The 24,056-nt window shown below is 45.5% G+C and overlaps 1 protein-coding gene across 4 annotated transcripts; it reads right to left on the bottom strand.

Moving 5' to 3' along the window:
• Positions 1-319: 319 nt before the first annotated feature.
• Positions 320-21,550, bottom strand: CLTA (clathrin light chain A). 4 transcript variants are annotated; one of them, XM_037035707.1, is made up of 7 exons: positions 21,191-21,550; positions 14,113-14,150; positions 11,965-12,082; positions 7,934-8,045; positions 2,955-3,008; positions 1,730-1,765; positions 320-775 (listed from the first exon to the last, which is right to left on the bottom strand). In XM_037035707.1, exons 1-7 carry the CDS (start codon positions 21,405-21,407, stop codon positions 604-606), a joined length of 747 nt encoding a protein of 248 aa, XP_036891602.1. In that variant the 5' UTR covers positions 21,408-21,550; the 3' UTR covers positions 320-603. The 4 variants fall into 4 exon arrangements, with proteins under 4 accessions (XP_036891602.1, XP_036891603.1, XP_036891604.1 ...); XM_037035708.1 differs by lacking the exon at positions 1,730-1,765; XM_037035709.1 differs by lacking the exon at positions 2,955-3,008.
• Between the last annotated feature and the right edge of the window lie 2,506 nt (positions 21,551-24,056).

The raw sequence follows: 24,056 nt of genomic DNA, 5'->3' as shown, positions 1-24,056 counted from the left end.
ATGCCACTGAAACATACCACCCAAGACCCTAAAGTAAGGGACAGTGACAGATGAGCCATCTGGGAGAAATATACAGGTTGGTGAGAATTCACAGCTCTCTTAGGTGGGTATTGAGGTTAACTTTTGGCCCCGGAACTCCCTTTTCAAGTGGAAAGTTCCCAAGACAATAGAGACTTGGAGCTACTTTAGTTTAAGGCTTGGGTGAAGGAGGCCCCTCAGTGAGCTGCTTCAGCCCTAGAAATGACAAAAGTGACTCCTGCTTCCTTGGAACCTCACTCCAAATGGCAGCACATCTTGAGGTCAATAATGAAGCTTCATGTTTATTGTTTGAAACAAATTTATTCTCAGAATAATACACAAAAAGCACAAATTGAGGCTATTGTTGGAGGCATCCCTCCCTTCCTCTGCCACCACCTCCTCCTCCTCTCTGAATGCCAGGGAGACCGCGGTTGAAGGAAGAAACATGCAATCACAAACAATGAACAACTCTAAAGACGAAAGGTTTGGTCCAAAAGAACGCAACATGATTAATCCAATTATGTGAAGAGCCTCACTGAGTGGGACTAAGGTACTGCAGATGTAGTGTTTCCACAGGGCGGCTCTTCAGTGCACCAGGGGGGCCTGCTTGAGGGAGATGAGGACAGAGCGCATGCGGGAGACGTCTTTGGCCTGCTTGCTGGACTTGGGGTTAAAGTCACACAGCCGGGCCACCCGTTCCCACTCAGTGCCTGGGGATGACTCGTCAATGTCATTTACAAAGGCTTCTTCTGCTGCCCTGGAAGCAACAACAAAATATGTTGGTTTAATGCAGAACCCCCGTGAGCTACCTGGTGGCTGCCTTGTTACAGAAGCAACTGCATCTTCATGCCTGACTCGATGGCATTCTGCTTCTCCGAAGAATCACAGCCCTTGGCCCAGGTCGGACTGGAGAGCAGGCGCAGGGCCGGCTCTCCTCAGCACAGGGTGCCTGCCCTGCCGTGTAAAATGTTGGAATACAGGTGTTTGGTTCAGGGCTCACTCTCTGCTGACACAGAGCATTAAAAAAAACAAGTCCTCAGCCAGCTACACAGTGCCTTCATTAAAAGCAAAGCAGAGGCTTGTCAAGAACTTGCACAGTAGTTTATGCTGGGGCTGTACTAAGTTTCAAGTAAATTTAGAGACTTCTAAAAAGCCCACAGCTCATTGCACAACAGCTTCTGGATTACTCCTAAGGCCGGAGAGAAACAGGGTAGATCAAAAGGAATTCGAAACAAGCTCCCATGCTAGCAGGCATCAGACACTAAAGCCATTCTGGAAAGGGTTGGTTAGGACATTCTCCAGGTCAGCCATTTTCCCTCCAGCCAGGTACCCTGAGCCACTGAGAGTGCACTGTGGCAGGGGTGGGCACCCAGTGATGGCTGGAGAGCCAATCAACGTTGGGTGCTTTTTGGTAAGCTACTGCTCCAACCTTCTTTCGGTCAAGGTCAGCCCACCCCCGCCTGGGAACCAGCTGGTGGGAGCTCTAGCCCACAATGTGGACAGTGGTAGGAGGAGGGCAGACACACTAGATTCATCTACTCCAACAAGCGTCACGGGCAAAGCAAAAGCAATGGAGATGACTGGTCCATGGGGACAGAGGGGCGCACTCACAGGGATGGCAGTGGCAAACACCGCTGAAGCCAGAGCCACTACAACACTGCGACTGCATGGCACACACAGTTAGGGGCAGTGAGAAAGATAATTACTTAACTGTTCTAGGCTGTAGCAAGGATGGTTTATGTTTGTGCTTAAAGGTGAAGAGAAGAAAAGAAACAAGGAAACTTTAGGTCAGATATAGAAAATGAGAATGAGTTCAATGCAGATGGTCAGTAAGCTAGACATGCCCCTGCCACTCTATTTACGCTGGGGAACGTGCAGCTGGCTTTGCTGGGCCACCCTGCTGCCCAGCAAACCCAGACTCGACCTTTCTAGTCTCCATTTTTACTCCAGAGAGAATGTGCAAATATCAAATCCAATACCACCTGTAAGTCCAGCATTTCACAAGCCTCATTGTAAATATATCTGGGGGCCCAGGAAACCCAGTTCTGCCTTCTCACAGGATGAACACCTCAAGATCATAGGCCCCCGAGGCTCTACAGACCTCTCAGCCTGCTGGCCACCTTCCCCACCAATTCCTCTCTCCCTCTATTCCACCCTCATCTTTCTTCACTCAAAATCTAGTCCTCATATTTAAGGGGGAAACAGTTTCCAAGTCTTCAGCAATACTGCTTGGGTAGCAGGAATCCCTAAAAACAAAAAGCCTTCCAGAGAAGATGCAATTTTCTTTGGAGGATAAGGCCAAAGCGGCTCACATCAGACAGCTCTGGCTATCTTGACCTCAGAGCTGGGGCCTCTCCGTGCGGGCGAGGGCACAGGGCACCGGAGGCTGGGCACTACACAGCAATTTCTGACATGTAAGACCGTGGAGAAACCACGACAGGCCCCCAGCAGAGACAACCCCCCTCTGCCCCAGGGAGAAGGCAACCAGCTCCACATGTTCTTCAAAGGAGCCAAGTGTAGAAAATGCTGCTGTCCCCACTGGCTTCTAACCAGGACGTCCCCCTCTCCCATGTCGGGACACTTGCCCTCCCCACCTGGGACAGGGAGGGAGTGGTGGCATCAACAAGAGGTCAGAGCCCTCCAGTCCCAAAGCTTTCCCAGACAAGATCACAAATGACCCACATTTTCAAAAGGAGTCAGCTCCCTCCCTTCCCTCCAAAACCAGAATATGAAAAATGGCAATCGGAGTTGTAGGAAGTCATGGTTCTGCAAGGCAATCAATGGATCATATACCCCCAGCTTATCAACTCTTAAGCAGCCCCCACAATGCCAATTTGAAATCATTTAAAAAGCAAAGCAACGTGTGGCATAAAAGGTATATTAACTCTAAACCAAAAAATAGAATCAAAACAAAAGGAATTAGTTTTGCAACATACACATAACCAATCACGTCAGCGAAGGGTTGTTTGTAGAAAGCTTCATCTGCCACCCTAGACAGCAAGAGGTCCAAAAGGCAGGCAAGCAGGCAGGAAAAAAGAGAGAACATTGAGAAGCAGAAACATCTCAAATCTATAACAGAGGCACAACTGTGCTCTGGGAAAGCTGTTCCCAAGGCTCCACTCATCCTAACCCAAGGGAGGGTTCCAGAGCTGGAGACTCCAGCAGACACGGACAGTTCCGGGGCTGGCCGTCCCCACAGGGACTCCCCTTGCCTTTCCCAGCCACATTGAACATTTCCTAGGCACCTACTTATGGGCTAAGCCCTTTTATAGACATTGTGTTGATTCAGTTCTCAACCCCAGCAACCTAGGATGACACTGAGTGTTCATCTCATTTTACAGATGAGGTAACAGAGGCCTGGAGATGAAGCAACTTGCTCAGCAGTAAGAGGCANCAAGGGAGGGTTCCAGAGCTGGAGACTCCAGCAGACACGGACAGTTCCAGGGCTGGCCGTCCCCACAGGGACTCCCCTTGCCTTTCCCAGCCACAATGAACATTTCCTAGGCACCTACTTATGGGCTAAGCCCTTTTATAGACATTGTGTTGATTCAGTTCTCAACCCCAGCAACCTAGGATGACACTGAGTGTTCATCTCATTTTACAGATGAGGTAACAGAGGCCTGGAGATGAAGCAACTTGCTCAGCAGTAAGAGGCAATGGGCAGAACCCATGACCAAAGTTACCTGGTCTTTCACTGTATGTTAGTACTTCCCGACTGGTGTGCACTAGGAGGAGGCCACGTCACCTTCCTGCCAGGCTCGGTAACTAACACCGGGCATGAATGCTGCCAGACTCACTAGGTCCCAAAGCCAGTTTTATCTTGGGTTATCCAACTGCTGCTTCCCCACACTAGCTGGGTGGGATCAATTTTCAGTATTCTAGGAACACTTTTAGGTCATTTCAAAATTCCCACTTGAGAGGAAAAAGCAGCTGGAGGCAAGGTCTGATGGACAGAACTACAGATGAGGGCTCTGGTTTACAATGTGTCCCTGAATAGGACCGTCCCTGTCTGTCTGCTCAGTCCAGGCCAGACTTGACTTTGACAAGAGGCAGCCCAGAAGCCAGCACCTCGTCCTTCCTGATTCTCACAACAGGAATGGCTCAAAATGGCAGGGCTCTGGGACAAGAAGGTAGGGCCTGCTGAGTGGCGGAGTTTACACTGCAGGGGATAGGCTGGCTTAGACCAGGGTGCCCAGGGCTTCCCATGCCATCCACTGTGGGTGGGCAGGGAACCTCCTTCAAGGAGTCTGGATCCTGTCTTTTGTTAGGTCAGTCTGGGGTACAGGAATGGAAGGGGCATTTTTATAAAGGACAATCATGTATAAATAAGTACACATTTATTTGAAGGGAGATGCTAGTAATTTTAATTTATTTTTAAACTCACACACACCCTTCCTTTACCGTTTTGGTTTATACATAGGAGGTGTTCTGTGGAAACGTAAAGCAAAAAAAGAACAGCCTGATTGAAGCTCAGTGAGTCAGCAGGAAAACACAGAGTTGTTTGTGGGCAAAGTGAGTGGGAGGGAAAGGAAAGGCAGGTCAGTTTGTCAACCCATAATCCTTTTAGTTTACACAAAAGGACTAACCCTACTCAATTTCAACTGTGCTTGCTTCTGCTGGAAGAAAATAAAGGCTTAATGACTCCTGACAAGGCATCACTAAGAGGACAAAGGCTTGAACGTCCGGCTTTTGCTCCTCCGAAGCTAGTCCCAAGACAGCACTGGTCCCTCTTGGTACAGACTCAGGACAAATGGGAAATCTGGTTCAACAAGCACAGGTGGCCCCTCCACCTGTCTGTGCCTCACCCAGCAGACAGAGAGCAGCAATCCCAGGTAAGGCAGCGAGGGGCTCGGGGAAGCCTGGGAGAGGGGAGGAGGAATGCCTTCCGGGCCTGACCACAAGTCACTCAGGAGACTGACGTGCACAGAGTGGGCATGGAAAAAATGCACCTCACTGAGCATCGTGGATCCCGCAGACTTGTACAAGCCTCAAAAGTCAGCACCAAAGCTACCTATAAAAGGGGAAATGATTCTGTTATGGTTTGGGAAGGGCCATGGTCTGGGGTTCTCAAGGAATAAACTCCTCTGACTGGCTCCTAGGAAAAGACAATTCTTTTCCATGTGTTGTCACTTACTGTATTTTGACATGTATAATGTGCTCCTGTATATAACACACACCCATGTTTGTGGCCCAAACTTTCAGGGAAAAAAAGTCTTTTGTTTTTACTTTTTAATTCAGTATTTTATTTACTTATATTTAGAAACAAAACCAATTATTGTATTCTAGGGTATTGTTTTGCATATGGATATCATTATTGCTTTCTAGAGTTATACTTTTAATGCATAAGCATAAATAAAAGAATTAAAAACACTTATATAGATATGGAATCATTACTACCCATGTATAATGTGCATCCTTTTCCCCAAAAAAATTTGGGCAAAAAGTACAAGGTATACACGGCAAAATATGGTAACTCATGGCTCTTGTTCAGTGAGATTTAGGCCCTACGCAAGGAAGGAGATGCTGCCTGAGCACCAACACAGACCAGAGATGCCAGGACAAGGTCTGCTGTCGTCTGCCCACAGCACAGCACAGTGCCTGGCACAGATGTGCTCTGAAGGCTTCAGTTGAGGGCATCTGGAAGGCAGGAAGCCTCATGATATGCTCATAAAAATGGCCCTTGCTACCCCGAGCCTCCTCTTTCGACTTCTCTCTGCCTTGTATTTGCGGGCCCCTATAGCCGCCCAGCTGCTGCGGGAGTCAGCCACAGACAATGGTACTGCTGGAACTGAGTGCCCCCATGTTCTTTTCTTAAAATATTTACTATTTACCTGCCAACAGACAACGAGAAAGATGAGTCACTTCACACATATAAAGGGGGCTTATTCCGTTAGGACCATGAGGGTGAGCCGTCAGCAATGTCCACATCTCCGGGGGGGGGGGGGGGTGCGGTATGCCATTGGAAGAAGTTCCCTGAAGTGGTTCTGTAATGGCTTCCACCCCAGCCTGCTGAATAATTGGTGTAAAGTGTAGGAACCATCCATTCTGGGGCACGTACAAGAGGCAACTGATCCATGTTTCTCTCCTTTTCCTTCTCCCTTCCTTCCCCCCTCTCTAAAAATAAGTGAAGTCTGTATTTAAAAAACCCCATCCCTTCTGTCCTGGAACTCTGGAGACAGTGGCTAGTGTGCTATTAGCTCCGCACACTCAAGGTCGGCCCTGTGCTGCAAGGTTCCTACAAGGCAGTGACCGCTCCGCATTCCCGATGAGTGGTGAGCTTCCCTCTCCCCCTCCCTGGAACCTAGGCTCATCTTTGAGACTCTCCACCCCAGCCTTCTACAATGTTACACAAAGCACACCAAGCCCTGAACCAATGCCTGAAGAGACTAAACCTCTAAGACTCAACCCCTAAGAACAGGCGTAATTATTCTCTTTGAAGACAACTGATTCTCTATACAGACAGAAAAGACACAGTTTAGCAAAACTGGCTTGAAAAACTGTCTGCAATGGGAAGCCTGTTCCCAACATAATCATATTTTAAGTCTGAGAATCTGAACGCCAACTTGCTTGGTCCTCAGGGACCCTGAACAGAAAGGGTCACTTCAGTTTTACCAAGTACTCAGGGCAGACTCACAGGCTAAGGGTAAACAGCACCTTGCACAAAGCACCCCCTCATCATTCTCTAAGAGACGTGAACTTGAAGGTGGGGGAAACCATTTTAAATGAGCAGAGGACGAAGAAGCCTGGGCCTGTTGGCACTCCGAAGTGATCACAGCCCAGCAGCAGCCCCAGACCTGAGAGCGGTCCCCACCACACTCTTCACAGGACTTCAACCGGAATCCCAAAGGGCACAGAGAGTGCATCCCCCGCAGGACAGTGGCCAGGACAGAGGCTCAAACCTGGCATCTGAGGAGCAGCTGACAGAACCAAGGATGGCCAACAGGTGGCAGCCGAAGGCTGCTACACGGACCGTTGTTCTGCCAGTTGCTCCGCAGTGGCACAGGCTGGCTGGCAAAGTGATCGGCTTCCCCTTTTCTGGTCGATTTCCATCTCAATTATGCTGACAGAGACAAGGGCACTTATACCTACTTCTGCCTTCGAGGACAGGAACCTAAGGTTTTTTAACCTCAAAACCATCGCCAAGACCAGTCAGATCCATCTTTACACTGAAGCGAGTGAAGTCAATCCAGCAGGCAGAGTGAGCCCATCACACACGAGGCAAGCAGTGTTGCGCCCAGCTCTCTTTCTCTGAACTCCTTCCAAGGGGACTCTAGGCAAACGGCATTAAGTGCCACAGCTGTTGGTCAGCGGTGACATAAAGTGTTTTTGCCCACAGCTACTTAGGCCTTCAGTTAGTAAATTCTGAAAAAAAGCATTTTTTAAAAGTCCAAGATTTCCCTACAGATAGACAGATACCCAGCGAACCCTTAATTCTGAAGCCGCTGTGCTGGATGACCATCGCTGGCTACTTCACCACCAAACACATTTCCCTGCAAATGGACCCCCCTGTGAAGCAGCTTGCGGGGGCAGGGCTGTATTTAGGGGAGCAACACGACCGAGTCTATAAACAGCTTCAGGGGACTGAGATCCTGGTCAGTCATGAAAGCAGCCTTTCATTTCGGGGTTCCACGAAATAACTCCTCCTTTTGCTGTATCATACCATGACAAGGGGGCGCATATGAACCAAGCTCTTGGCTGAAGAGCTAAACTCACTAACTACTCACAATGGCTAACAGGCTAAATTGTCCTCATAAGGCCCAAGAGACTTGCAATCTTTATGTTTCAAGCACTTTTTAAAAAATCCACAAAGACATTTCACACGAACAGAGTCGGCAGCTGAGAACCTGCCCTGGCTGTTGGAAATGGACTCGAGCCCATCGGAAAACACGCTGTGCTGGGAGCCCCGTGGACTGACCTGTTGTTTGCTTTTGTTTTCTGCAGCTGCTCGTCCTGCCTCGCGTACCACTCCTCCAGCTCCTTCACTGCCTTTTCTTTCCACTCTGCTTCTTGCTTCCGAGAGTTGGCATCTTTGACGGGAAGGAAAAGAAGACAACACAAATGAAACAAAACACAAATTCAAGTTCACTTCATCAGTCTATTTTGATCTTATTAAACTTACGCTCTGTGCAGGTATGTTTTTGTTTTTTGGGGGTGGGGGTAGTAGAGATACTTTCAACAGAAAAAAGACCCTGAGGGCACCAACTCAGGGAAAAGCAACTAGAGATGATTCTTTAGTGATGCTGCCAATGTTACTTTGGGATGAACTGCTGATATCTGATAATCCTTCAATGAAATCTTCGCATAGCCTATATTCCACACCTCAGGTTGACCACTAATGGTTTTATAAAACAAGATGGCACTCGCTCTCTCATTAACTAAATATGGTAGCAGCCCTTGGACGAAGTAGGGGCTACAGGAAAATCACCAGACATAGAGAAGACTCAGAAGCCAGGGAACAGGACAGAGCAGACTTTACGAGTTGGGAAGCCCGACAATCTCTTCCTGCCGGGACTGCGGGGCGGGTCTGTGGCAGAGCAAGGGCAGAACTAAGGAGAAGCTGCAGTGAAGGGACCTGCGGAGGCTGGGGGATCGTTACTGACAGTTCTCTGCAAAGGTTCTAGAAATCAGAAAATGCCCACCTAACAGGAAGTTTCTCAGGTTTACACATGGATTTTCCTAAGACATTTACCTACAATAAAGAGACCCATGTCAGTACTAGTGGGAGAAAAAGAAATACGAGCCCCAGCCCCCGCTGCACTGACACCTGAAGTTCCCCTGACACTTCACTTGGCATGTTTTTAAGGACATCCTTCTGGCAGGTGTTCTGTAGACGTCCCAGGTGTTCCTTCCAACAACCCCAAGGAGGTGAACTGTCGTCTCCTAGATGGCAGTGAGAATAACTACAGCTCAGATGGTCTGAGAAACCTTTGTAAAGGTCACTGTAAGGGGCAGAGTCAGGACTCAAACCCAGGCCTAGCTGTAAGGCTCACAATTTTACTGCATTGCGCTGCTTCTGAAGGGCAGGACTGAAAGGGAAGCTCGGCCTAGAAATAATCCTGAGATGAGACTACACAGTGACCGGTGACCGCCACGCCCCAGGCTAGAGTTGGGCAGGGCGGAGCCGGAGCCCAGCCTGCAATTAGCATCCTGGAGGGGAAGAGGGAAAAGCGGTGGTGATGGCAAGGGACCGTGCCAGGGAAGGAAGGAAGCAACTCGGGCATTTTTAGGGCCTCTGAAAAAAATGTCTTGTAGGAAGAACCTGCAGAAAGCGGTCTATAACTGCTAGAATAAACAGCATCTAAAAACTCCCACATGGTTTTACACTGTAAAATCACTTTTTACCCTGCTACCAGGTGACCTATGTCTCAGGAGAGCTAGTTTACTCAGATTTCTACCGATGACTCAAACATATAGAGTAACTTCAGATGCACGTCTGCCCTGTTACTAAGTGCATGTGGTAGAATGGAGGGCACTGGGATGCGATAGGAGATGATAAGGGCTCACAGCACCCCGTGGGCCAGAAACTGAAAAACACCATACTCAAAATGTAAGGTCTCCTTTTCAAGACTGGTGAAATTACTTCCAAAAAATTACTTTTTGATTGAAGAGTATTTTCTTTCTGTGTAGTCTGATAATTTTTTAAATGTTATCACAGAGTAGGAACAAACTGTTATGGAAATTTATCTCTAAAAATTTTATGTAAATTAAAATTTTGACCATTTGTACAAATTATAGTTACTACATAAAACAGTCCCTTTAAATTGTCTTCTTTTACAGATTTATGAAGTGACACCATCAGTTAGAATTTAGAATTCCCTAAACACTTAGCTTGATGAGATAAAGATCCAAGCCATAATATCATCTCTTTGAATCTGGCAGGGAGAAGGGGAGGCAGGGGGATAAAGAGTCCCCTTAGACAGTAGGGCACACTGACAGCCGTCTCTGCTGGCCATCCTCATTACTATTCACAGAAAAGCAAGTTATTTAAGAAGAGCCAGCAGCTAAGCTATAAACTGTTGACATTGGTTCTCTATTTTTAGCATCTCGTGCCTTCTCGCAGTCCTTGCAAGCGAAAAAGGTGCAACTGAAGAAACACCCAGTTCATGGACAAATTCGATTCAACTTCAATCAGAACATAAGGCCAAACATTTGACTTCCCTCTGGAAGGTATCTTGAATTAAGAAAATACTTCACAGAATATCCCCTAAATGTCCAATTTGATCATCAAAAAAGAAAATGCAATTTTCCCAGATGCCAAAGTGAACTCTTTCCATGAACAAAACAATTTTGTTAAACTTTGGGAAAAGAGAAAGTTGGTTTGTGTCACATGAAAAATACTCCAGGAGTACCAATACCAACTAAGTCTTGCCTCTCAGCCCACTGAGGAGAGATGTACAAGGAACAAGCAAGGACGGGCGCTGCTAGCACCAGGAAGACCTATTCCTGTCTTTCCAAAGCTGCACTATCCAGTGCAATACCCACTAGCCACATGTGGCCATTTAAATTTATTAAAACTGAATAAAATGTAAAATTCAGTCTCTCGGTCATACAAGCCACATTTCGAATGCTTAACAGCTTAGTGGCCACACACTATTACCATAATCAAAGAGGTAACTATTGGACAGCGCTGTAAAGGTTCAAACGTAAGTATGTCCTGTGCTCTGAAAACTACCCTAAGTTGGACTGGACAGACAAGAGATTTTACACTAACTGGCTTTGTTATCTGGGTCATGTCCCTTCCTATTTCTAGGCATCAGTTACCCCACCTGAAAAATAGGAGTCATATTCGTACTAGTTCAGTGGTCCCCAAGAAGGAATAATAATGCTGAGACTCTGGTTACACAGAAGAGTGCTGTATTTCTAGATTTGCAATAAAACATTTAGGCATGAAGTATGTGATGTCTGTATCTGAAAATGGATAAAAATGTGACTGCAGCTTGGTGTGTCTCTCCACACCGAGCCCCTCTCCTCTCTTGGAGAGTGAGTAAAAACCTTCCTGTCTACACTTTCTTCTCTTAGTGAATTCTTTCACAGCCCATGTCATTGACCACCCTAACATGTTGATGGTCCATACGGGGACCTTCTCTAGTTCTCCCTCTCCTCCAGCCTTCTGAGACTTGCAACTAGGGGAGCAGGGGGCAATGGAAGTTAACACCCCAACTCTGGCTCTGAAGTTCAGAGAGAGGATTCAGAGTCCCCTGGATTCTGGGGACAGTCTCCTCCTCACACACCTTCACAACCAGCAATCAAACTGGAAAGGACTCAAAGGCAGGAACAGGGGACCGTTCCCTACAGCCACAGGCAGAAGATAACACTGGAACAAACCGCAGCCACACCCCAACAGCCCAGGGGCCACACAACAGCAACAATCCCCCCTTTTAAAGATGTATTTAATTTTAGAGGGGAAGGGAGAAGGGGGGCAAAAGGGGAAAATCGGGACTACTGTAATAGTATAATCAATAAAATATATTTTTCAAAATTCAGCTTTCAAATGATAAATGGACTGTGAAGTCTCTCACATGGATATAACACCTTCCAGTTATATCCATGGGGTTGGTAACACTGATTTTACTTCTCTTAGATAAAGAAAGACTCTGCAAGGTTTGGCTAACCAAGTGCCCACAGCTGGTAAGAGTTATAGCTGGGCCTTGAACCCAGCCTTTCATTCCAAGTCCATGGCTCTTTCCACAGCATCACTCTGCTCTTCTTGAGGGGGGAGAGAGGATGCACTTGGTGGCTCTCTGGGCTGCCCTAATCCTTACACAAGGGCCTGTACATGAGTGTCCCCACATCAGCAGCACTGTGACATTCAGGTTGAAAAAGATTATCTTCCCAAACACTAAACAGGACATTAAAGCTAATTTGAGCGAAAAAGGAATAAAAGGAGAGTCAAGGTCAAGTATTCCAATGAAAACAGACACCCAAAGATAGAAAGGGATTCCTTACCAAGGGCTTCCAAGCGTTCCGTTTGCTCTTCTCTCCATTTACGAATACTTTCAGGTTCTGATTGCAATCGATCCACTTGTGAAATAGCTGCGTAACTGTCTGTTGGACCATTACTTTCCTTAACACAAAACACAATTGTCCTCTATCAGTACCAAAAATTCCTTCCTGAAATGCACTTCACCCAAGTTAGAACCCCTGGCTATGCAGAGCCCTGACAATTATAAAATGTTAAACGACTGCCCGAGAAGCAGTAACAATCTACAATCTCATGTTACAATCTTACATGCGGATGGGAGCTTTCAGCATCACTGCACTTAATCCTCACCATGCACGAGGAGGCACAGAAGTTGTTATCCTATCTTCTAATAAATGGGACATGAGTGGGAGATAGGAAAAGTCAGGGGGTTGAGTAATGGCCTTACTAGGAAACAGTGCTATCAGTTTTGGTTTCCTCACTTAACCCAGATTATGTGGTATTTTCAAAAGTACACAGTAAAGCAAGGCCTAGAATTTAAGACCTGCTGGAAATAGGTCACTTAATACCACCTAGTCAAAATATAGTGAATGAGGAGAGACCAAAAGAAAATGTACAGTTACTGTAGTCACCAAAGAAATAATAATAAGGCAGGCAACCACAGAGCCCTGAGTGTGTAGGAGTGCAGACTGTTCTTTATAATGGGTTAGATTTGGGAGCTAATAGATTGACAAAGACCCAAATAAAACTTAATGTTTAGAGATTTCACCTGCTGAAATAATTCAGGATACGGATCACATTCTGTCTCACTCTAAAGGATAAGTTCTAAACCTGAGATCAGAAACTACAGTTCAGGCCCGTTCCCTGCTTTGTAATTAAGTTTCACTCGAACAGGGCCATGCCCAGTCGTTTATATACGTCTTCAGATGCTTTCGGATTACAGCAACACAGTGGCCTGACAGACCTTATGGCTCATGGAGCTTAATATGTTCAGTATCTGGCCATTTATAGGAAAAGGAAACATTCGTCTTTGGTTTAAACCAATTAGACCAATCTCATCCTTCTTGCCAGTTAATTGATTGAGAGATGGGCAGAAACCCAAGCAGAAGCTAAGCACCACAAGCTTCCCTCAGACTACAGTAATTACTTGCTTGGTCCAGAGGAAAATGCACGACTTTTTAAAGGTGGTTGGGAGAAGAAAAGAAACCTTCGTTTTGTTCTAGATTATATGACACACACATGTGAGGTCTGGAAGTGCTGCAGCCATTTCACCACCATGAAAAACACCCTGAGTACAAAACCACACACTCAGCAGGCAGAGCCAGAGTCCTAGAACTGAGTCAGAGTTCTGGTCCGAGGACATCTAACCTATCTCAGAGATCTTTCAATTATAAAAACAAGCAAGTTCTCTATTTAAACCAATGCAAGTTGGGCCAACAACCAAAAGCTTAGTAATATAGGTGGGAGTGTCAAACTCATTTTCACCAGGGGCCACATCAGCCTCATGATTGCCTTCAAAGGGCAGAATTTAATTTTACAACTGTATAAATGTGACTACTCCTTAACTAGAGGCAAGGAGCTTGGCACTGCGGCCGGGTAGAAACAAGGTGCTGGGCCGGATAAAACAAGGTGGAGGGCCAAATTCAGCCTGTGGGCCTTGTGTTTGCCACCTGTGATACAGAGGAAAAAGTAACGGTATTCATCACAGCCCCCTCTCCATACAATCTAGAATGTTCAAATGCTGGCCCTACCACATACTGCTTTTGTTACTTTAGATTAGTGATTTAAGCTTCGTATGCCTCAGTTTATTCATCTGTAAAATAGGAATAACAGCAGTACAGGTCCTTGAGGTAGTTGTGAGGATTAAATAAAATTATAAACAGTGCTTGACACAGACAGTGTTTAAATTCACAGTCATCATCAGCATCAGTAGCAGCAGCACGAAGGACCATTTCTTAAGAATAAAGTTGATAACAGGGCCGGGTCAACAGCACTTTAAAATAATGCTCTATCGGTGTCACTTCTCTTCAAATTCGTCTACTTTAGCCGGTCACACACCAGCCACTAACACACCCAGAACAGTCAAGGGAGTGGGGTCCTTTCCAGGTCAGTCAATGGAAACCACAGGAAAGGACGACTCCTGAGCACTATCATGCAACATAATTACTCTGTACCTGGTAGTATTCACCATTCATCACTCCATCAACAGCATCTGCAAGACATTAAGATCGCAGTTTGTCAGTCAGGGCTGGTCAAATGCTGAGCCAAAGGTTTGCAGAGTAAAATACAGCACGGTGTCCCTGTGCTAGGTACAAGACATAACACTGAACAACTTCTAACTAACGAAACCAAGATGTGCCTATATACAAACAACTTCACCAAAATGTGGACAAATCTGTCCCATGCTCCCAGGCCTGAAAGCTTTTGAAATTCTGCTTTCTGGCTTATTGAGAACACACAGAATCACGGCAGAAGAGTCTCACAGAGCAACAGTATTTCTCTATGAGAGTGTTAGAGAAGGCAAATTAAGTAAGTATGGCCCGGATTCATTCACACTGAGCAGGGGTGTGCAGCTTTGGGTTCCAACCAAGGTGCTTTCTTGGGGGTCAAGGCTCTCCACCCTGTGGCTGCAGTAGGTTTGGCACCCAAGGGTTTACAGTTGGGACTTCTTGCCAACTCCCACGGGGCACGGGGAATTTGTTCAAAACAATAAGACTTGGACACACCAAATTAGTCTTTTCAAGGATGAAAGTTTAAACAATTCAAAGGGAGCTGTACAATCCAGTCTTACAGACACAATTATTCATAATTAAATAAGAAAGTCCATCTCAGAAACAGAAATAACGTCTAAGTCAGACCTAGAGACTATCAATCCACATAGTACAAAAAGGTGGCCCGCAGGCTGAATGTACTCCACTTAAAACACAAAGTACCAAGGAAATTCCATACATCCAGATTTCCAGGTTTGGGGGAGGGGGGCAAGCAGAGAGAAGACCTGATGACAGGTCTGCGTTTCCGAACTGGCAACACCCTTTGAAACGAGGGGAGCCTTTACAGGCAGCGTGCCAGTCCCACTGGCTCCACTCTTTTTTTTTTTTTTTTTAACCCATTCTGTGTTTCATGAATCTAGTTCTGACTGGCCTGGTAAGCACATGCCCCTCTATCACTAAGAGGCAGTCTGTACAGGGCTGCACACCATCACCCTGGGTGGCTTTTCTGACTTCCTCCAAAAGCCTCAGTCTAGACAGCATAAAAATTTAGCTTCCACCTACATAATCTATATTCCGTATCTGCTGGCAGATACAGGAGCCCCCTGTATTACCTATCATGTAGAACTTCATTATTTGTCCAACTTTTTTCAAACTACAAAGACATCTCATTGCATGGAGTAGGAGAGGGAAGATGAAAGGAGATGAACCTAAAAGGTTCCTTTTACCAAGAAGTAAAAGGAACGCCGCGCACTTAGCGAGGGCCACCATCAGGAGGCCCTCAGAGGGCCATGTACAGAAAGAGCTTTCCTCCAGGTCTGCGGCAGGTGCTCTCGGCCTTTCTTTCCTTCTAGCAGGCAACGATTTCATCAGACCACTCGTCTGGTTTTGGTTCCTAACTGATTCCAGCCATGCCTCATTTTATTGTGCTTTACAAATTGAAGGCAAGACCCTCCACCATAATAAAAAAGATTACGACTCTCGTTACTGCAATACTAGCTTTATTATGACGGTGGTCTGTAACCAAACCCGTGATATCTTCACAGGATGCCCATAAAAGCAGTTTTAAATGCCCATTTCCCAAATTAACATTACCATTTTATTCATTCCTTTGGTTCTCTTGCTTCTCCCAGTTTATCATTCTCTTGGCTTTGGGAGTACTGAACACTTTTATAGATCATTTTCCCAGCATGTCTCCCTGATATGAAAACATCCATGTGCGAGAGAGACATCAATTGGTTGCCTCTCACATGCCTCCAATGGGGGCCCTGGCCCAGTCCTGTGCCCTGACTGGGAATTGAACTGGCAACCTTTCAGTTCTCAGGCCAGTGCTCAACCCACTGAGCCACACCAGCCAGGGCCAAAAACACTATTTAAATAAAAAAACAATCGAAACAAAATAGAAAAGTAAAAGAAAAAATTTTAAACAGGAAAATGAAGACAGAAGAAAATGCCCTGTAATTTCTTCACTCAACCCATTGACGTCTATCCTATCAGTTTATTTAATATGTATAGATAAAAGTTTTCAGCAAAACTGGACTCCTACAATATAACCTTTTTTAAAGTAACCCATTCATCCATCTCATTAAATTCTCAACTTTATTAGAATGAAGACACCTGCTGCTTATGGCCTACAATGTCCTAGGCACAGTGTTTTAACACTTTATAAGCATTGTTTTAATCCTTATAATCAACCTGTATGTATCAGCACTTCACAAATGACCATGGCTGGTGTGGTTCAGTGGACTGAGTGTCAGCCTGAGAACTGAAAAGTCACCAGCTCGATTCCCAGTCAGGGCACATGCCTGGGTTATGAGCCTTGTCCCTAGTCAATCAACGTATCTCTTGCACATCAACATTTCTTTCCCTCCCTTTCTTTCTCCCTTTCCCTCTCTCTAAAAACAAATAAATAAAATCTTTTAAAAAATAAAAACATGCAGTGTTCCTTAAGGTAAATAAGGTAATTAATTCACTTTTCTCCTGGTATTTTAAACCCACCCAGAAAGGACAGGTAACTGATGACATTTCCTCTTTTATTTTTTAAGATACATTAGGAAAAATATTAAATGCATGTATTACGAAATAATCAGCCTTTAAAAAGTGCTGCAGTACCTGGGACAAGCCAGGAAGTCAGAGGAGAGATCACCAGAGAGTGTGACACACGGACACAATCTGCAGGACCTACACGTTCACCAACCCGCCTCAGCACTGATCTGTATCAGCTGCTGGTTATAAATCTGGGTTATTTCAACGGAGTTCTTATATTTTTAACTTAACTTCCCTAATTCTTTTACTCCTATGCTTTATGTTGGTACAAAAGTAAGTTTCTCATTGTTTTTGTCACTGGCTTTTTACACTTTAAGTTGTTTGTGTATTCCCTACCCATATAATTTTTAAAAGCACTCTATAAAGTTTTGGAAATACAATGTTCACCAAAAAACTAATAAAGCATGGTGGGGGGTGGGGATAGTCAACTGAACCTCAATAATATAGTCCTTGATGTAGATGCTGGGCCACAGGATATACATTTTAAAAACTTGTAACACACCAATCACTTGCTACCTTTTATTACCATCAGCAAAAGAGTGCCCCATTTCCCAGACCTTCACTGATACTAAAGACTGAGTTTTTTCATGTTTTTATATTTTTGCTAAATTAATAGCAGGTTAAAACACACACACACACACAAAACTTAAGGTTGTTTTGTTTTGCCAATCTTATTTCCAGTGAGGTAATTAAAAATCTGACATTTTCTTTATTGAATTGTCTATTTTGCTTATTTTTTCTTGCTAAGTATCTCTCTGTATTAATTCATCCTCTCATACTACAGGTGTTTTCCCCATTTGCTTTTTATACGGTTTATGATATTTAACACCTGGAACTACTTAACTTATATATAGATACTATCAATTTTCCCTTTATGAGTTCTATAGGTGTTTTTATGCTGTAGGCCTTTCCCCCACTATGGTAAATATTCATTTTTCTCCTGGTGTTTTAAACCCACCCAGAATTTATTTTTGTGTAAGGTAGAAAAGAGATCATTTTAAATCCTAGAGCCTACAAGCCAGGCTGACATTCTGGTTAATATATTACAGCTGACACACCAACTAGTCGGTTAATACATTCCAGCCCAGGGCCATTCCCAGTAGGAAAGACTTTGATCACTACTCCATCACAGAACTAGAAGCGCTTCTCATCACATACCTCCTAGGTCACATGTTGTGTGTCCTGTAGGCCTGAAGGTTCATCCAGCCCCAGTGGCAAACACTCTGAACTCTTACCACACCACGGCACTGACATTCAACTGGCCCAAGTCAAAAGATCACCTGCGGCTACAGAAACACGCAAAGAGGACATCTAGAGCGCCTTGCTTTATTAGCACAACTAAACTAAGCAACCTGATGGTCCAAAAGCAAACTGTCTAGGGCACCCAGACAGAAGCAGGGTCAGAATATGTTTCCAGAGACGGAAGGCTCTTATCCTGAACCCACCATCAACCTCCCAAGGCAAGCAGACCTGGGTTGGAATTCCAGGGGAGCCAGGTATTTATTAGCTTGCTACCTTAAGATCACTGCTTAAGTTCCATGACTATCAGCTCTCATCTGAAACAGGACGACACTACCACTTAGCCTGCGGAACTGCTTATTGCATGGACCTGACAGTACCGAGAGAACTGGCACACAGGAAACGGGAAGCACTGCTAAATATCACGCATGAGATTTCCTTGAACTTCTCTTCACTGCCACTAAGAAAATTACTCTCCTCCAGCTTTTCTTCAATTCACGTACCTCTCTTCCTCCTCCTCCAAGAAAGGACTTGACGGAAACACCCCAAATGGTGCCTCATTGCCATACTCCCTTCAATAGCTCCTGAATCAACTCTTATTTTCCTCTCATCAGCCTTCATGACTGAAGGCTTTCAAGAGTTCTAGAATTAGGCCATCTCTTTCCTGATCATTTGTTCTTCCTCAATATCCCATGAGCTACTTTACCTAGCTTGTTACCTCCCTTTAAACTTGTGTATCTTCCTACCCCTCCCAACAACGAGGGAGTCATCCAGGGCTCAGGCCTAACCCCCCTGGTTTCTGCCTGCCCCATCTGCCATGGGACTTTCCCCCAGGCTGGGAGTAGTTAGCATGTTCCTCAGTCTGTGAGAGCCTCCTGCTCATAGCTCTCAGTACAGCACCACATCAGACACAGAGCTCCCTCCTAAAATCTGTTTCCTCAGTACACTCCCTGCCACAGCCTATAGGCCTTCTAACATCTTTCTTTCCCTACTCATAAGAAATAACAGTAGCTAGGTACATAGGTGCGTGTGTAGTAATAATGCACTGCGTGTAAGCACATCACAGGTGCTCTCTAATGGAATCCTAGCAACTCTAAATGGTGTATATTTGCACCTTTTACAGAGGAAAAAACTGAGGCAGGGAGTAGAGGCTATATAAAGTGCCTGGAAAGCTATACTCACCCAAGTAGGCTAGCACAGCACAGAATCGAGGGAGGGAAAGGAAAAGAAAAAGAGTGAGAGAAGGAAGAAAAACAGTGTACAACTCATTCTCTAATCCCCCAAGGAAGTGCTGACCACTGCACTATTTCCAACCCCAACCACACGTCGGAGATCAGGCTTTAAATCACTAAATGCTTAGTTCACTAAGAAAGTCCTTCCTAGGAACTAAGTCAGCAATTGCCCCTTCCTTCCCTTTGCTGAAAGCTTAATGCACAAAAGACCCATGTGTCCAACTTGATTTTCTCCCCTTTACCTCTCCAACCTGCCAATCATCAAGACCTACTGCTTCTATACAGGTTCCCTGAACCGGACATTTTTGCCCATTCTTCTGTGAGTACCTACTATGTGCCAGACATCCTGACAGGCATTGTGGATAAACAGTGAGCAAGAGGTAACACCGTCCTTGAATCAAGACAGTCTCCCAAATACGGGTTTTGATTCTCCCACGGCTGCCCTGGCAAGGACAGCCACGACCGCTCTCCAGAAATGACCATCTTTCAGCTCACAACACTCCTGCTGAAACTGCAACAGAACGGGGAAGAGTCAGAGGACAGGGCAATGGAGCTCAGCTAGTAACTTGCCCTTTTCCTTAAGCAAGTCCTACTTCTCTGTAGGACTCATTTTTCTCTTCTCTTAAACGAGGGAGGTAAATTAAGGACCTAAAAAAATACATTTTATGATTCTTAGGCAAACGTTAAAGATCACCACCACCACCACCACACACACACAACATAAAAACCCTATCACTTAAAGCTAACCTCATCTCTCAGCCACAATCTATTTCAGTCTAACCAGCTCGCTATAAATTGAGTTTTCAGGTGTATTACACATTGTTATGTAAGTTCTAACTGGAGGACAGATATGCTTAGGAAGCAGCACTGTGTAGTATAAAAACTCAGAGGCTGCAAGTTAGCAGTCTCCACACCTCCGCCGCCACCCCCCCCCCCCAAGGGTTCTGCTTGACTGGCACAGTAATATGAGATTTCTGAGTCTGAATGCCTTATGAAGAGCATTATTCAGGTACACCAAAGCCTCAGCCTCCAGCACTCATTATCTCACACCCGGCGTATCTCTCTATTTATGTTCAAACTACCTGGCACCTTAAAACTCCCATCTGCCCCACCAATACTCTGTTCTCCTTCATTAGTATTGTTTAAAGTAAATGAAGAGCCACGTCCTATTCCTTCTAGCTAATTTCCTACTTCCCCATAGTAATGAAAAGATCTCTGCCACTCAGCTTTTCCTCCCACTGCGACAGCCGTAAAATATCACACCCAGATAAAGCACTAAAAGTCAAATTGGCATTCTACCGCGTTTTTTTTTTCCTTGAGCGTGGCTGGGAAAAGGCCATATACTACGTTCTCTGTTCGCCTCTTGGAAGACTGGTCCAGGCTAACCTGAGGTTCTGCTTAGCCGGCAGTACCCACCACAGCTGTTCTCGAGGAAGCGGAGTCCTGGAGTCCCAGCCATAACACATTCGGAAAAACGGTAAAACTCTTACCCCTCTTTCTCCAAGGCTGTACCGTCTTTCTTAAGCTCCCCACTCACTCCTCTTTTCCTCCTCATAACCCAGCATTCTGTACATCTTAAGTGTTTAAACGCATCATCTCAAAAACAACACTATTATTTTTCGGTCCTCCCTTCTTAATAACGGGTCCTGTGCAGGTCTCAGACTTCCCTGTAAGTCTGGCCAAACTGCGCCAATGCGGCTGTGCTCCGGAGTCCAGACTCACCGCACAGTAACTGCTCAATGAAAAGTTCCGGAACTGAGCCGGTTTCCTCGGGACCCTTGGCGTGACTGTCACCGTATTTGCGTTGCTTCGCTCTCTCGCTCCGCCCGCGCCAGGAGCGCTCAAATGCACTCACTGAACGGAGCAGGCGTTCTGCACGCTGGGCCGGGGTCTCGTTTCCTCGGCACTCCTCCTCAACCTCGCGGTGCAGCGACAGAACAAGAGTTACCCACAGCTCTCCAACCCACTCTGGAAGCCGCCGGGCTTCCCGATAAATGCTCCCGCCCCAAAGGCGCCCGCATTCTCACCCGGACCCCCCGGCGGCTCGCCGTGCGGCTGGGGCCCAGGGGCGCCGCCGTCCAGGATGGCGAAGGCCTCGTCGTTCTCGATGCCCGCAATCTCGCTCTCCTGCTGCGCCAAGAAGGCCGCGGCCGGGTCTTCTTCGCCCGGGCCGGCCACCCCGTTCCCCAGCGCGGGGCCGCCGGGAGCGCCGGCAGGGGCGCCGAACGGATCTAGATCCGCCATGGCTGGCAGTTCAACGGCACGGACACCGACAGTGACAGACAAACCAACCGAACCACAGACACCGAGCCCGGCAGCTACCGCTGTGGTGGCGATTTCCCGTGGAGGACAAGCGGGAGGAGGGAGAAGGCGGAAGTGGAAGCCCTGCCCCTATATCCGGTTGGTCTGTGGCAGGGTGGGAGAGCCGAGAAGGTGTCAACCAGTCAGAGGACAGCACTCGTTCAAGAGCTACCCAATCAGCAGGAAGAGGGGCACCCGAGGAAAACTCGTGACTCGGGAAGCGCCGGGGGTGCGGGCGGTGAGCCTCGTGGGCTCAAAAAGGCGGAAGTGGCGCTTGAGTTAAAGCGGCTTTACCCGCCAGACTTGAGCACTAGGGGGATACCACTTAGGCGACGCTAGCGCCTAACCTGTCGGTGAAGACAGCGATGATGGGCGGGTTACGGAGAAGAGCCAAGCTACTGAGACTTTCTGAACCTCAGTTTTCTCGTCTGTAAAAGGAGACTGGGAATCCTGCACTGTCTCCCAGGATTGTTGTGAAGACTGAATCCTTTTAAGGCGATACACCAGCTTCATTTTTTTTAAAAAGTATTTAACTCATTCACGCAGCTGAGTTTATTTTCTCCTTTAGAAAATGTGATGGAGTCAAATGACTTAAATGTGATGGAGTCAAATCCTCTCAGATTTTTTCCCCATAGTATATTTATAAAAAGGAAAATAATGTATCCTTTCACAAAGGCCTTTTGGAGCCAGTACGTCTTTTCAGAAGTAGACAGAAGTTTCTGGAGCTGGAAAATTCCGTAGGGATCACCAATTCATAAGGAAACTAAAAGATAAGCCTGCCACACGCGGGTCAGTGGTCAGGGAACCCAGGTCTACTGGGCACCTACATAATGGAACTGGCCACAATGTCTTGTTATGTATGCGCCTTTTCCAGCTGGGGATTTTTTTCAAAAAAGTTCCTTCAATGTTTGGAATCAGGGACATGTTAATATTAAGTGGTTAGTTTTATCTACACCATAGAAATGATATGGAGCGATTCCAGTTCCTCACGCTCATGTTGAGGAGGGGAGTTTATGCAATGGCCAACACTCCTTTACCACCCGAAAAGGAAAAAAAATCAAAATCAACCAACCAGAGGTCAAAGATGTTTTGAGGTAGTCAGCAAACAAGAAAGTGGTTTTTAAGTGTATATGTATTGTTTTTGTTTTTGTTTAAAGGTAACAAAGCCTATGATAGTCGTTAGCACCAAGAATCTAAATCTCAAATAATAATCATGTGACTCCCTTTAGGAAAATCCAGTGTCTGGAAACCCTAAGTTATAAGAAGGTACAGGATGCTGTAATGTAAGATTGCTTTAAGAAACAAATTGCATCCAGGAAGCCGAGAGAATCTCAAACAAGGTGGAGACAAGGAGGCCCACACCAAGACACATGGTAATTAAAATGCCAAAGGTTAAAGATTGAGAATCTTAAAAGCAGCAAGAGAAAAGCAGTTCATTATCTACAGGGGAATGCCCATAAGACTGTCAGCTGATTTCCTGAAAGAAACTATGCAGGCTAGAGGGGATGGCAAGAAATATTCGAAGTCAAGAAAAGCCAAGATTGCTCTACCCAGCAAAACTATCATTTAGAATGGTAGGATAGATAAAGTGCTTCCCGGAGGAGAAATAAAACTGAAGAAGTTCACCATCACCAAACCATTATCATATGAAATGCTAAAGGGCCTTACTTTAAAAAAAGGATCAGCCCTGACTGGTGTGGCTCAGTGGATTGAGCTCCAGACTGCAAACCAAAGCGTCCGTAGTTTGATTCCCAGGGCACATGCCTGGGTTGTGGGCCAGGTCCCCAGTATAGGGTGCTTGAGAGGCAATGACACATTGATGTTCCTCCCCCTCTCTTTTTCCTTCCCTTCTCCTCTCTCTTAAGAGTAAATAAATAAATTCTTTTTAAAAAGATCAAAACTATGAACAATAAAATAGCAGTAAATACATATCTATCAACAATTGAGTCTAAAAAAACTAAGCAAACAAGAACAGAGACAGAATCGTGGATACAGAGACTGTATTGATGGTTGCCAAATGGGAGAGGTGTGTGGGAGAATGGGTAAAGAGTGAAGGGATTAAGATGCACAAATTTGTTTTTAAAAAAGTACAAATTGGTAGTTACAGAATAGTCATGGGAATGTACAGTACAGTGTAGGAAATGGAGTAGCCAAAGAATTTATATGCATGACCCATGGACATGAACAATGGTGTGTGGGGATTGCCTGAGGGAGTGGGTGGTGCTGAGTGGAGGGGGGCAAAGGGGGAAAAATCAGGACAAGTCTAATAGCATAATCAATAAAGTATAATTTTAAAAAAGTAAATTGCCTAAGAATGCAATGTTGACTTTGATATACAGAAATGAATATGTCTTGGTGGTGGGAAAATGGAGACAACTGTATTCGAACAACAGTAAAAAAAGAAATGAATATGTCTGTGAATATTTTCAGAAATAAAAGTAATTGGTATTAATGTTTCATAAAATATACATGTATTTTCACATGCATAAAATATACATGTATTTTTAAGGGCAAAAGTAATTATTTGCTAAAAGCACACATTTATTTTAAAGTCATTCTAAATATGGAATGTAGGAATGTTTTGAAGAAAAA

This window comes from Sturnira hondurensis, unplaced genomic scaffold (assembly GCF_014824575.4).
Source record: "Sturnira hondurensis isolate 20B ecotype Veracruz unplaced genomic scaffold, ASM1482457v3 Scaffold0022566, whole genome shotgun sequence".
NCBI lineage: Eukaryota > Metazoa > Chordata > Mammalia > Chiroptera > Phyllostomidae > Sturnira > Sturnira hondurensis.
The sequence above is the reverse complement of the archived record's forward strand: the minus strand, read 5'-3'. Positions and strand labels throughout refer to the sequence as shown.

Coding starts and splice junctions, on each gene's coding strand:
- CLTA (XM_037035707.1), bottom strand. CDS start 21,407: ATGGCGGATCTAGATCCGTTCGGCGCCCCTGCCGGCGCTCCCGGCGGC. Junction 8,046..11,964: donor GGAACGCTTGGAAGCCCTTG/GTAAGGAATCCC, acceptor TTCCCGTCAAAG/ATGCCAACTCTCGGAAGCAA. Junction 776..1,729: donor CCTTGCTACAGCCTAGAACA/GTTAAGTAATTA, acceptor TGTTGCTTCCAG/GGCAGCAGAAGAAGCCTTTG.